Here is a 12304-nt window from a genome sequence, read left to right on the forward strand (position 1 = left end):
CTCTCCCTTACAACCCTGACAAACTTATTGATGTGTGTACACACACACACACACACACAGATCTTCCTTAACCAGAAGGCTAGAGACATGTAAATTCTCTTTGTGTCTAGAATGTGTACTCGTTTCTGTTAGTTCCAGCATTTGATTACCACCTACTGGAAAGCAGCAACCATTGCTGAACTGCTCAGTAAAAACCCTCTATAAAGATCCTTTAGACCCATTACGATTCAGCCTGCAGAGCCAGCTTCATAAGAACAGTACCTCTGCAGTCGCACTGGACTCACAGTCAGAAGGCACTTGTGCTTGGTTTGATGCTTGACTGTTACCATCTTGAAATTTTAGTTTCTGAACAAGGTTCCCCACATTTTCATTTTGCAGTGAACTCTGCAAGTTATGTAGCTAGTTATGTCAATAAGCACTTACTAATTATGAATCCTAAACTAAAGGAGATAGGGTTCTAGTTTTACATCTAATGTTAGCAGCTCAATAGAAACCATTAAGTATAATGGTAAAGGTAAATGACTTTGGAGTTGGTAGCATCTGATTTGTCTCAGCTCTGGCCCAGCTGGAGCCATGAGACCCTGGGAATGTGCCTCTGTAAGTCTCAGTTTCGTCCTTCATAAATTCAATAATACTGTAGTACTTTCATCAAAAAATATGTATAAGAATGTTCTTAGCAGGATAATTTGTAAAAGTGTTAAACTGGAAACCATCAGATGTCTATCTTTAGTGCAGTGGACATTTAGTAATTCATACAGTGGAATACTATGTAACTGAATGAAATAAATACAACTGCAGGCAATAGCATGAGTGAAACTCATAAACATAATACTGAGAGAAAGAAGGAGCATAATTCATTTATATAAAGTCAAAAACAGACAAAGCTCATCTCCACTTGAATATCAGGATATTGAGTATCCTTAGAAGGGGGATAGTGACTAGAAGGGAAACCAGGGAGCTTCTGGAGTTCTAGTGACATGTTTCCTGCTATGGCATGGCCATGTTCACTATGTAAAGTTCACCGAGCTATATACTTAGGATCTGTGAACTTTTCTCTGATTTTATATGGTACCTCTATAAAATTTACATTAAAAAAGTCTTGTCATACAATTACTATGGAAGTTAAAGAAACAATTGTGGAATCCTTAGAGATGCTTCAGGATGTCCACAGAATACAGGTTTAATTGAAGGCAGGAGGAGAAGGGGATGACAGAGGACGAGATGGTTGGATGGTATCACCAACTCGATGGGCATGAGTCTGAGCAAACTCAGGGAGATGGTAAAAGACAGGGAAGCCTGGCGTGCTGCAGTCCATTGGGTTGCAAAGAGCTGGACACGACTGAGCAACTGAACACCAACAAATGTCTTGTAAATGGATACAGAGGAATTAGGGACACAATTTCAATGACTGTCTTGATTGTCCACTTTTTCCTTTCCAGTGGACTTTTTTAAGACTTTGAAAGCCCTTTAAATGACACTTTTGGTTATTAAAATTGAGCCTTCTGGCCTGCACAGTTTTTTTTTTTTTCAGGTACATCTCATAATTTTTGTTGAATAGTGAGATGAACTTAAGTCTTGGTGTGAGAGGCTGAATTATAAGCCCATTCTCAAATGCATACCTGAGGTTATTGCATATTCTCTTGTTTGATTGCTTTCAAGAACTATTACCTAATTTGAAGACTGCAGTTAAACTGTCATTTTATCCTTTAGAACTATTTTTCATTTTATGCTTTCACTTTATCTGGCATATGTTTTGTTGGTTAGTATATTTCATGTATATTTTTTCTGTTATCGGTTTTAGGTGACTATGAAAGGCTTATATTTTCAACAAAGTTCTACAAATGAAGAAATAACATTTGTGTTCCAAGAAAGGGTAAGAAAAATGATTTAATCTTTAGATAGAACAAGATAGTGTATTTTACAAATGTCACAGACCTAGTTTTAAATACCCTGTTACAAATTATTTTTGAGTGGCACCCTATAAATTACTTTAATTTTATGTGAAAACAGTGGTCGATATGGTATAACTATGTTTTTAAAAGAGTTGCTGCAAAAGAGTTTTCAGTTCCTCAGTGTGGTAGTATAAAAGATAATAAGAAACTGAACAACTTGAGTAGTCTTATGTACTGCAAAATTAACCCAATTTATTCTGAATACCACAATAAAATGAGTTTTTAGATTGCAACCATATTTCAGAAAATACTTTCATATTGTGAAATTAAAGAGGTGGAAAAACATTGTTTTTCACACTAACTTCTAAGCATTGCAAAGTTACTTCATGAACTAAGCTTTAAAGGTTTCCAGTTTTTTTTTTACTACTTTAAGGATAGAGAGTAGAATTTTTATCTATTAGTGATTGTTTGAAAGGTTTGTGGCAGGCCAAAGACATGCCACTTTCGTTTAGGGACAAAAACTAAATGGGTATGTATTTCATATTGTATGTGTGTTTCATAGTAGTAATAAGAATCTGTGGATAACGAACACAATTCAGTTTTTCTTTTTCATCTTTCAACAACTCCAAAATCATTTAGATTAGGAGTCTAATCAGTTTAGTTTCTACCATTGGGTCAGTATGGAGGTTCAAGAGGTTTGATTGGCTCTCGGAAATATCACCAGGTTCACACAATCATGAGTATAAAATTATCGATACTGCTGAATATCTTCACATAATTACCAAATATTATCAAATCTGAGTTTTAAAAAGGGAAATCCTAGAATACTGTGTTCATGTCAAATACAGTGATCACTTGGATAGAACACAGGAGGCACTGCGCAGGTAGCTGTTCTAGCCAACTAGCCAACACTTGATCTAAGTTTGGGGCATATCAAGGATTGAAGAAAGCATTTTAATTACTGATGTCATTGGTGGATGACACTAAATACCAACGTTTGAAATATCTTTGCCTTTGAAGTTATATCTAGCTATGGAATATGAGGGGTAAATTAAGTTCCATCAAGTTTGTATTTCGACCCTAAGGTCCCATGGGGCATGCTAAAATGTCCAAGACAGATGTTAAATAAGGTAGAGATCAACAAGTGACACTCAAGAACTTTCTATATAGCATTAAAAAAATTCCATGATCAGTACAGTGTATCTATTATGTATATATATATGTTTAAGGACATCCCCGCATGTTGCTTTGAGATTTAAATTGAACTGAAGGACAGTATTTATTGCTCTACTTTGTTATCCTGTGTTCATTGCCTGCACATATATTCTTATCCATAGCTTGGAAGTACATTTTCAGATTAGTACCCTAAGACTTTTGAAATTTTTTACCCCAAATTCCCTACATTTTTTTGTATTATATATTATAAACTAATTGTTTGTAGCTTTTTCAGTTAACTTAGGTGTAAGATTTCGAGTCTTTTTTATTTTGTTCAGTTGTATATGAAAATTTTTGCAACATGAAGGCAGTATTCTCAAAGGAATGTGCAATTATTTTATCATTTGACTCTAGGAAAATCTTCCTGTTACAGAAGATAACTATGTGAAACTTCAAGTTAAAGCTTGTGCTCTGAGCCAGATAAATACAAAGGTATGAATACTAAGATATTGGTGCTTTGATTTGGCCAAAAGTCAAATATATTTGGTATACAAAAATTATAATAATAATAACTGACTTCTGAGTACCAAGAAATTATTGCTAGAAGAATAGAACAGCTAGGAAAAAAACTTACCATGTATTTCTATATTAATTAGTATATTATTTCTATATTAATATATTGGATCCAATATATTAATATAGAAATAATATACTAATTAATATAGAAATACATGGTAAGTTTTTTTCCTAGCTGACTTAGCGACTGATCCGATCTGATTAATCCTATATTAATATATATACTAATATGATTTCTATATTAATCAGGAAATTCCATCTAATTGAACTCATGTATTTTATAATATTATATGAAAATATATGGAATTGTGTTAGATGGTAAGTTTACAGACAGAAATATCTCTATGTATTTTCTAAGATAATGGAGATTAAATGGTAGCTAATTGATTTGCTGACACATTAAAATTATACATATCAACGAATCCCTTAGCAAACCTGGCTTCCTGCTCCACAAAGGAACCTATTTTGTGAAGATACTTGCTTTTTGTCTTGATGCCAAAAATGGAGTCATATTTGCTTTTTCTGTGGTTTGATTTTTGCTCCTGCTTTTCTCTTGTATAAATAGAGGTTAGAATTTATTCTTGACAATAAGTTCAAGTCTTTGTCATTATTTAGCTTCTTGCAGAAATGAAGATGGAAAAGGAATTCTTTCCTGTTGGGAGAGAAGTTGCTGGAATTGTGTTAGATGGTAAGTTTACAGATAGAAGTATCTGTACTTATTTTCTAAGATAATGGAAATTAAATGGTAGCTAATTATTTTACTGACACATTAAAATTATACACACTTCTTCAATACAAAGAAACTATACAGAAGTGTTTTTCCTTTTTTAATTAAAAAGAAAAATAGAACTTAATGGTATTTTGTAATTGAAGAGCTTGTTACAGTTTAGTAAATAAATATTTAGAGATTATGTATTTAAATCCACAAGTAATCATTTTGAATAGCATGACCAGCATTGTCCTTTTTATGATGTTTACAACCCAGCATAAATTACTTGTGTAGCTTGGCTTTGGGTCAAAATTTACATAATGGTCAATAGCTGTACTCACATTAAATTTTTAAGGTGTGCCTAAAATTGAGTATTTAAAAGGTAAATAGGGACTTACTTCCCTGCCAATCCAAGTGGTTAAGACTCTTAAGTTTCCACTGCTGGGGGCACAGGTTTGATCCCTGATGGGGAAACTGAGACCCTGTATAAAGTTCTGGGCAACAGTCATAGGCAGGATACTTGGCAGAAGAAAAAAAAGTTTGTCAAGAAAATTCCCCTTCAAAAATTGCAGGATAAAAGATATCTAACAAAATCTTTTAATGATGATATGAACACTGACTCCTTCCCCCACCCCCAAAAAAATGAGGTGGGAGGGTAGGCAAGGGCCAGATCACGTTGAATCTCATCTCTCAGGTTGGGTTGTAGAGAACGTATTAGGGTGGCCATATGAAGAGTGGATTTGAGGCAGACCGGACTGTAGGCAAGAGCACCGTTTGAGCCATAGACCCAACAAGCCAGAAATGACAAAGTCCATAACCTAGACAGATGTGGCAAAGGTAGTGTGGATACATTCAAGAAATACTGGGAAAGTCAAATCAACAGAACTTAATAATTGACTGGAACAGGAGAATTCAAAACGCATAAAGGCAGGAAATGATTTACAAGATTCTGGTTATATCTGAAAGTTGTCAGCTTATCGGTTGTGTTTGAAATCATAGAATGGTGAGCTCATGCAGGGATAGGGAGGAAATGAAGGAGACGCACAGATTGCATGGACCCCTGGCAGTGCCACTGTCTGAAGGACAATCCTTAATAAAAGGAGTATGAAGGACACCATGAAAAAAGGATCAGGATGATTTCAGGAAGACAAGAATCCGCAGCAGGAAGGAAAGAGAAAAGCACAGAAAGCAAGAATATTAGGGGATGGAGGCACAGGCAGGATCCAGAGACGCAGCAGGTTAGGACCCTTCCGCAGACAGAGCCAGCCAGAGGCGCCACTCCCAGATGGCAGGCTTCTGCCTTACTTCACTGCCACACCTCAGTTTCCTCGTCTGTTAAACAGGCCTAATAATACCTACTTCATGGGTGTGCCATGAAGATTAAATGGGAACACACACTAAAATGCTGGGCACAAGTAGACATTCAGTGAGGTCTGGGTTTTTTCCTCCTGTTTCCTCTTGTAACTATTGGAAGAAAAATATTCTACAGAATTGACTGATGGTGGAGGCCTTTTCTCTACATACACAGGGGAAGTGTAACTTATCACTTCTGTATAGTCCTCAAATTTCTTGGCCCCATTCTGAATTTATTTCCATAATCCCAAATCAAAGTAATTGCATACATAACTCTAACCAGAATTGCCATTGCATGTCTGCACTTCTGCAGCTAAAATCATGACAGGTTGGACTAGCAACAGGAGGAGGGGAACCCAGTGTACCCAGTGTAATCATCATAAGAGCTGTGAAATGGATTATTTTTCTTTATGCCTTCATCCTTAGCTAAACAGAGAGAGAGCCTGCTCCATGCTGTCAACAACCGCACAGCCCAGATTTTGCAGAGAATCCACATTTGAAGTGTTACATCCTATGGTCCCTTGCAGACTGTCAAAATGTCCTAAAAGTTCTTGACCTTTTCTCTGAGTCAGTGACTTTTATCATTCTATGGCTTTTGAATTTTAATTATTATGTTATATTTAATAACCTCGTAATAATGATTATTAATTTTCTCCACATTTTAGTTGGAAGCAAGGTATCATTCTTTCAACCAGATGATGAAGTAGTGGGTAAGTTATAGGTCATAGTCTTATTTCAAGTCGTCTGTCTTACTATTGTCTCTTTTTTCTGTACAATTGCTAATGTTTACTGTGACCTTGCTTCATATACAAGTACTTACCTAAGATTTGGAATTTACTCTCAAGTATCCATTGATGAAGAGAATTGAGAGTTTGATCTCAATAGCAGAACATTTACAACTTTTCAGTATTTGGCTATAATGGGATAGAAAGAGACTTCCCTGGTGGCTCAGATGGTAAAGAATCTGCCTGCAGTGCAGGAGACCTGGGTTTGATCCCTAGGTTGGGACTATCCCCTGGAGGAGGGCATGGCTTCCCACCCCAGTATTCTTGCCTGGAGAATCCCATGGACAGAGGAGCCTGGCGGGCTGCAGTCCATGGGATTGCAAAGAATCGGATACAACTGAGCAGCTGAGCTCACACAGGATAGAAAGGTGGCCACAGTTGTTGCTGCCCTTGGTGCAGCCCTTCCCGGACAGGAGCTCAGTCTATAATTAGACTGATGACTCCAGAGAAAGGAAGAGTCACAGGCCATCAACGTGAAGACTACTGACTGACTTGGCTCTGCAGGTGCTCTTTTGTCCACATCCGAGTAAATTGTATGTAGCTGCTCCCTTACTACCCTCGTAAAACCAAAAATTTGCTGAAGACATTTATTCTTTTTTTTTTTTTAACTCTATGGTTAATACCATTTTGCAAATATATTTCTTTATACTGTGTCCTAGACATTCATACACACAACTATGAAGTAGTTAAGAAGTAGTTTTTGAAGTTGCCATTTCTCTGTAGAAAGTATTCATAGGAGACAGTCGCATAAACTCAGCAAATATATGGCTTTACAGCATGCTTGAAGCTGTTAAGATAAATGTGTAGGAAAGTTTTCATCAGCTTTTAACAGAATTGCCTTTGATTTGGGCATTTTCTTTGAGAATTTATTATTTCCGTCTTTATTATCTGCCCAGGAGGGCGGGTAAGGGACTTCCCTGGGGGTCCCGTGGATAAGAGCGTACCTTGCAATGCAGGGGACAGCAGTTCGATCCCTGGTCTGGGAAGGTCCCACATGCCCAGGGGCAGCTGGGCCCGACTGCCGCAACTACCGAACCCTCTAGAGCCCGCAACCGCAACTCCAAAGGCCCATGCACCGCAACTAAAGAGTAGCCCCTACTCACCGCAACTAGAGCAAGCCCGCGCACAGCACTGAAGACCAGTGCAGCGATAGATAAATAAAATTTTAAAAAGAAAAAAGAAGTCAGATGACATTGTATTATTCAAGATTCTGTTTGTAAGAGACCAAAAATAAAATCCAACTGGCTCAGGAGAAAATGGGATTTTATTGGAAGCGTACTGATGAATCCTGTAGAACCAAACTCTGGGAAGGTTAACCGTACGTCAGGGGTCAGTTTAATGAGGAGCCCAGATGCTCCCCCATCTCTGACTTGGCTCTGTATGTCAGCCATCATCTCTGTCATCACTCAGGTGAAAGAGGAAGAAGAAAAAGAAAGAGGTAGTATAGGTATTATAGTGCTCATATCAGAAAATAAACTGTCCACTCTGCTTCTGTATTTCTGAAATCTCTCCTTACTAGTGGTGGAAGCTTCCTCAAAATTCCACTGAGGAAAATGTAGACTAATGCTTACTGGCCTCTCATTAGGAGTGAGTTCACTTTTAGATAGTTGCCCTTACGTTTCTCGTTTTAATTTTCAGGAATTCTGCCCCTGGATTCTGAAGATCCTGGACTTTGTGAGGCTATTCGAGTCCATGAGCATTACTTGGGTATGTGGTTGTGCAGTGTTTTGGAGCTCATAAGTCTTACTTCCCAGGTGTGTGTGGTTTTTATTAACAACACAATTGCTTTGCATCTGCCGTGAGTGTGCCTAGGAAATAGCTATTGGGTGCTCGTCATTTGACTACTTCTAGCTTAAACTTTCGGAGAAGGCAATGGCACCCCACTCCAGTACTCTTGCCTGGAAAATCCATGGATGGAGGAGCTTGGTAGGCTGCAGTCCATGGGCTCTCTAAGAGTCAGACACGACTGAGCGACTTCACTCTCACTTTTCACTTTCATGCATTGGAGAAGGAAATGGCAATCCACTCCAGTGTTCTTGCCTGGAGAATCCCAGGAACAGGGGAGCCTGGTGGGCTACCATCTATGGGGTCGCAAAGAGTCGGACACAACTGAAGCGACTTAGCAGCAGCAGCAGCAGCTTAAATTTTCGGAGAAGGCAATGGCACCCCACTCCAGTACTCTTGCCTGGAAAATCCATGGATGGAGGAGCTTGGTAGGCTGCAGTCCATGGGGTCACTAAGAGTCGGAAACGACTGAGCGACTTCCCTTTCACTTTTCACTTTCATGCACTGGAGAGGGAAATGGCAACCCACTCCAGTGTTCTTGCCTGGAGAATCCCAGGGACGGGGAAGCCGAGTGGGCTGCCATCTATGGGGTCGCACAGAGTCAGTCACAACTGAAGCAACTTAGCAGCAGCAGCAGATTAAATTTTATATCTCTAAACTTTATTTTGAAACTGAACAGTGTTCCTACCTCTATATTTCCCTTACACTGTTCATGGTAAGAGGTTTGAAAAGCAGTTTCTCCCTTGGCTCTGAAATTATATCCCTAATCAGAAGTTTTTACTTTTTTTTCTTTTTTATTAAAATTTTCATATGTATAAAATCTAGACAATACCTGTAGTCTGAAGTCAGGAAAGACTCAAAACACTTATTTTTGGTTTCTCTTTTTAATATCCTTTGGCCAATATTCAATTTAACTCAAGTGCTAATTTTAAAATTTTCTTATCAGGTGGCCAAAGTATTGGTTTCAGCTTCAGCATCAGTACTCATTGGAAGGAGGAGTCCTCACTGGAAGGACTGATGCTGAAGCTGAAACTCCAACACTTTGGCCACCTGATGCGAAGAAATGACTCATTGGAAAAACCCTGATGCTGGCAAAGATTGAAGGTGGGAGGAGAAGGGGATGACAGAGGATGAGATGGTTGGATGGCATCACCAACTCGATGGTCATGAGTTTGAGCAAGCATCGGGAGTTGGTGAAGGACAGGGAGGCCTGGCGTGCTGCAGTCCATGGGGTCAAAAAAAAGACACAACTGAGCAACTGAACTGAACTGAATTTACTTGTTAAATATTTAAATTAAAGTGAATAAATTATATAGACACACAAAACATGCTGCATCTCCTTAAGAATCAGGGGAAAGCACCTTAAAACCACTGCTATGCATCCTTGAGCCTGACAAAGTCATAAAGTTTGACATTCCAAGTGCTGGCAAGGATGAGGAGCCACAGAATCTTTTGAGCACTGGGAGTATAAATTACTAGAAATGCTTTAGAAAAATAACTTGGCGTGATCTAATAGGTGATGATGTATTAACAGCTCAAACCTAGTAACTCTGCTGGTACTTTCATGCCCCAGAGAGGCCTGATGTGCAGCATAGACATGCCCAAGTGTCCATATAGCAGCATGGTTTGTCACTGGAATAAAAAGAGAAAAAGCTTCAATGGTCATCACCAGGAAAATGGATAACCAAAGATATTTCTAATTAACTCATCAGTAAAAGTGTATTAAAAAAAAAAGTGTATAAATAACAGTCAAACATATCAAGATAGATGAACCTCACAAGCTGTGCTAAGTGAGAAAAGCAAGTTGCAGAAATATACAACAGTGTGATACCATTTTATTTCTATAAAGTTCAAAACTACAAAATTTAATGAGGCATATCTCATTTAAGGATATAAGGAACATGTAGGGGAAAAGTCATGTGGAAGTTACCTTTGTGGGCGAGGAACAAGGATGTGAACACAGCATATCCACAGCCTCCAATGGGAGTCTTGTTTCTTATGCTAGGATTCATGGTTTCTTCATAACTTACCTATAAGTCATCGTACATTCTTTCGTATTCTTGAACTATTTCATTAAATTTTTTCCTAAGTTCTTTCTTGAATAATATAACTGGTAATCAGACTATGTGGGGCCAATTTTGGACTCTTAAATTTGGATTTTGGACTATTAATAGTAGTAAATTTATATACCTCCTAGCAAGTCCGTTCTTCCACCAAATCAAAAAACTAGGTTCCAAACAACTCCCTGAAGATGTCTTATTAATCTTGTTGCAGAATATTAAGGATAGAGGTAAAAAATTGAATAAATTCTTCCAGCCCTTTTGTGCTTTCAATTCTCAAGCTATTCTGTCAAACATAAAAAATTTATTTGTTATACAAACATTTCATGCAGCTCAACATAACAACAACAAAAAAAAGCCCAATCAAAAGATGGGCAGATCTAAAAATACATTTCTCCAGTGACGACATGCAGATAGCCAAAAAGCACATAAAAAGATGCTCAACATTGCTAATTGTTAGAGAAATGCAGATCAAAATTTCAATGAGGTATCACCTCACACCAGTTGGCATGGCCATCATTAAAAAGTCTACAAACAATAAATGCTGGTGACAGTGTAGAGAAAAGGGAACCCTCCTACATTGTTGGTGGGAATATAAGTTAGTAAAACCACTATGGATAACAATATGGAGGCTCCTTAAAAAACTAAAAATAGAACTACTCTATGATCCAGCAATCCCACTCCTGGGCATATATCCAGTGAAAATCGTAATTCAAAAAGATGCATGCAGCCAATGTGCTTTACAGCGCTATTTACAGTAGCCAGGACATGGAAGCAACCTACGTGTCCATCAACAGAGTAATATCACTTCAGTTCAGTTCAGTCGCTCAGTCGTGTCCGACTCTTTGCAACCCCATGAATCTCAGCCCGCCAGGCCTCCCTGTCCATCACCAACTCCCAGAGTTCACTCAGACTCACATCCATCGAGTCAGTGATGCCATCCAGCCATCTCATCCTCTGTCGTCCCCTTCTCCTCCTCCCCCCAATCCCTCCCAGCATCAGAGTCTTTTCCAATGAGTCAACTCTTCGCATGAGGTAGCCAGAGTACTGGAGTTTCAGCTTTAGCATCATTCCTTCCAAAGAAATCCCAGGGCTGATCTCCTTCAGAATGGACTGGTTGGATGTCCTTGCAGTCCAAGGGACTCTCAAGAGTCTTCTCCAACACCACAGTTCAAAAGCATCAATTCTTCGGCGCTCAGCTTTCTTCACAGTCCAACTCTCACATCCATACATGACCACTAGAAAAACCATAGCCTTGACTAGACGGACCTTTGTTGGCAAAGTAATGTCTCTGCTTTTGAATATGCTATCTAGGTTGGTCATAACTTTTCTTCCAAGGAGTAAGCGTCTTTTAATGTCATGGCTGCAGTCACCATCTGCAGTGATTTTAGAGCCTTAGTCTGACACTGTTTCCCCATCTATTTCCCATGAAGTGATGGGACCAGATGCCATGATCTTCATCTTCTGAATGTTGAGCTTTAAGCCAACTTTTTCACTCTCCACTTTCACTTTCATCAAGGCTTTTTAGTTCCTCTTCACTTTCTGCCATAAGGGTACATATATCTGATGGAATATTACTCAGCCATTAAAACAGCATGAAATAATGCCATTTGTAGCTACGTAGACAGACCTGGAGATTATCATACTAAGTGAAGTAAGTCACACAAAGGAAGACAAATATTATATCACGTATATGTGGAATCTGAAAAAACAGACTCACAGACTTAGGAAAAAACTTATGGTTATCAAAGGGGAAAGAAAGGTAGGTGGGTGAAATACATTAGGAGTTTGGGATTAACGTATGCACACTGGTGATGGTGGTTTAGTCGCTACGTCACGTCTGACTGTTGTGACCCCACAGACTGTAGCCCACCAGGCTCCTCTGTCCATGGGATTCTCCAGGCAAGAAGACTAGAGTGGGTTGCCATTCCCTTCTCCAGGGGATCTTCCTGACCCAGGAATCAAATCTGGGTCTCCTGCATTGCAGCC

At 38.7% G+C, this 12304-nt stretch overlaps 1 protein-coding gene across 6 annotated transcripts in view; it reads left to right on the forward strand.

Moving 5' to 3' along the window:
* CRYZL1 (crystallin zeta like 1) overlaps nt 1-12304 on the forward strand; it is a 34172-nt gene that overhangs the window by 7047 nt on the left and 14821 nt on the right. For 5 of the 6 annotated variants that reach the window (XM_006048228.4, XM_006048229.4, XM_006048227.4 and 2 more), the window contains exons 2-6: nt 1802-1873; nt 3462-3539; nt 4239-4311; nt 6351-6395; nt 8109-8177. In XM_006048228.4, the coding sequence (XP_006048290.3) occupies nt 1808-1873; nt 3462-3539; nt 4239-4311; nt 6351-6395; nt 8109-8177 (331 nt within the window). In that variant the 5' untranslated portion in view covers nt 1802-1807. The remainder of the gene's footprint in view (nt 1-1801; nt 1874-3461; nt 3540-4238; nt 4312-6350; nt 6396-8108; nt 8178-12304) is intronic. The other variant, XM_044939480.1, reaches the window with a different exon arrangement.

The sequence above is a fragment of the Bubalus bubalis genome, chromosome 1, assembly GCF_019923935.1.
Source record: "Bubalus bubalis isolate 160015118507 breed Murrah chromosome 1, NDDB_SH_1, whole genome shotgun sequence".
Classification (NCBI taxonomy): Eukaryota; Metazoa; Chordata; class Mammalia; order Artiodactyla; family Bovidae; genus Bubalus; species Bubalus bubalis.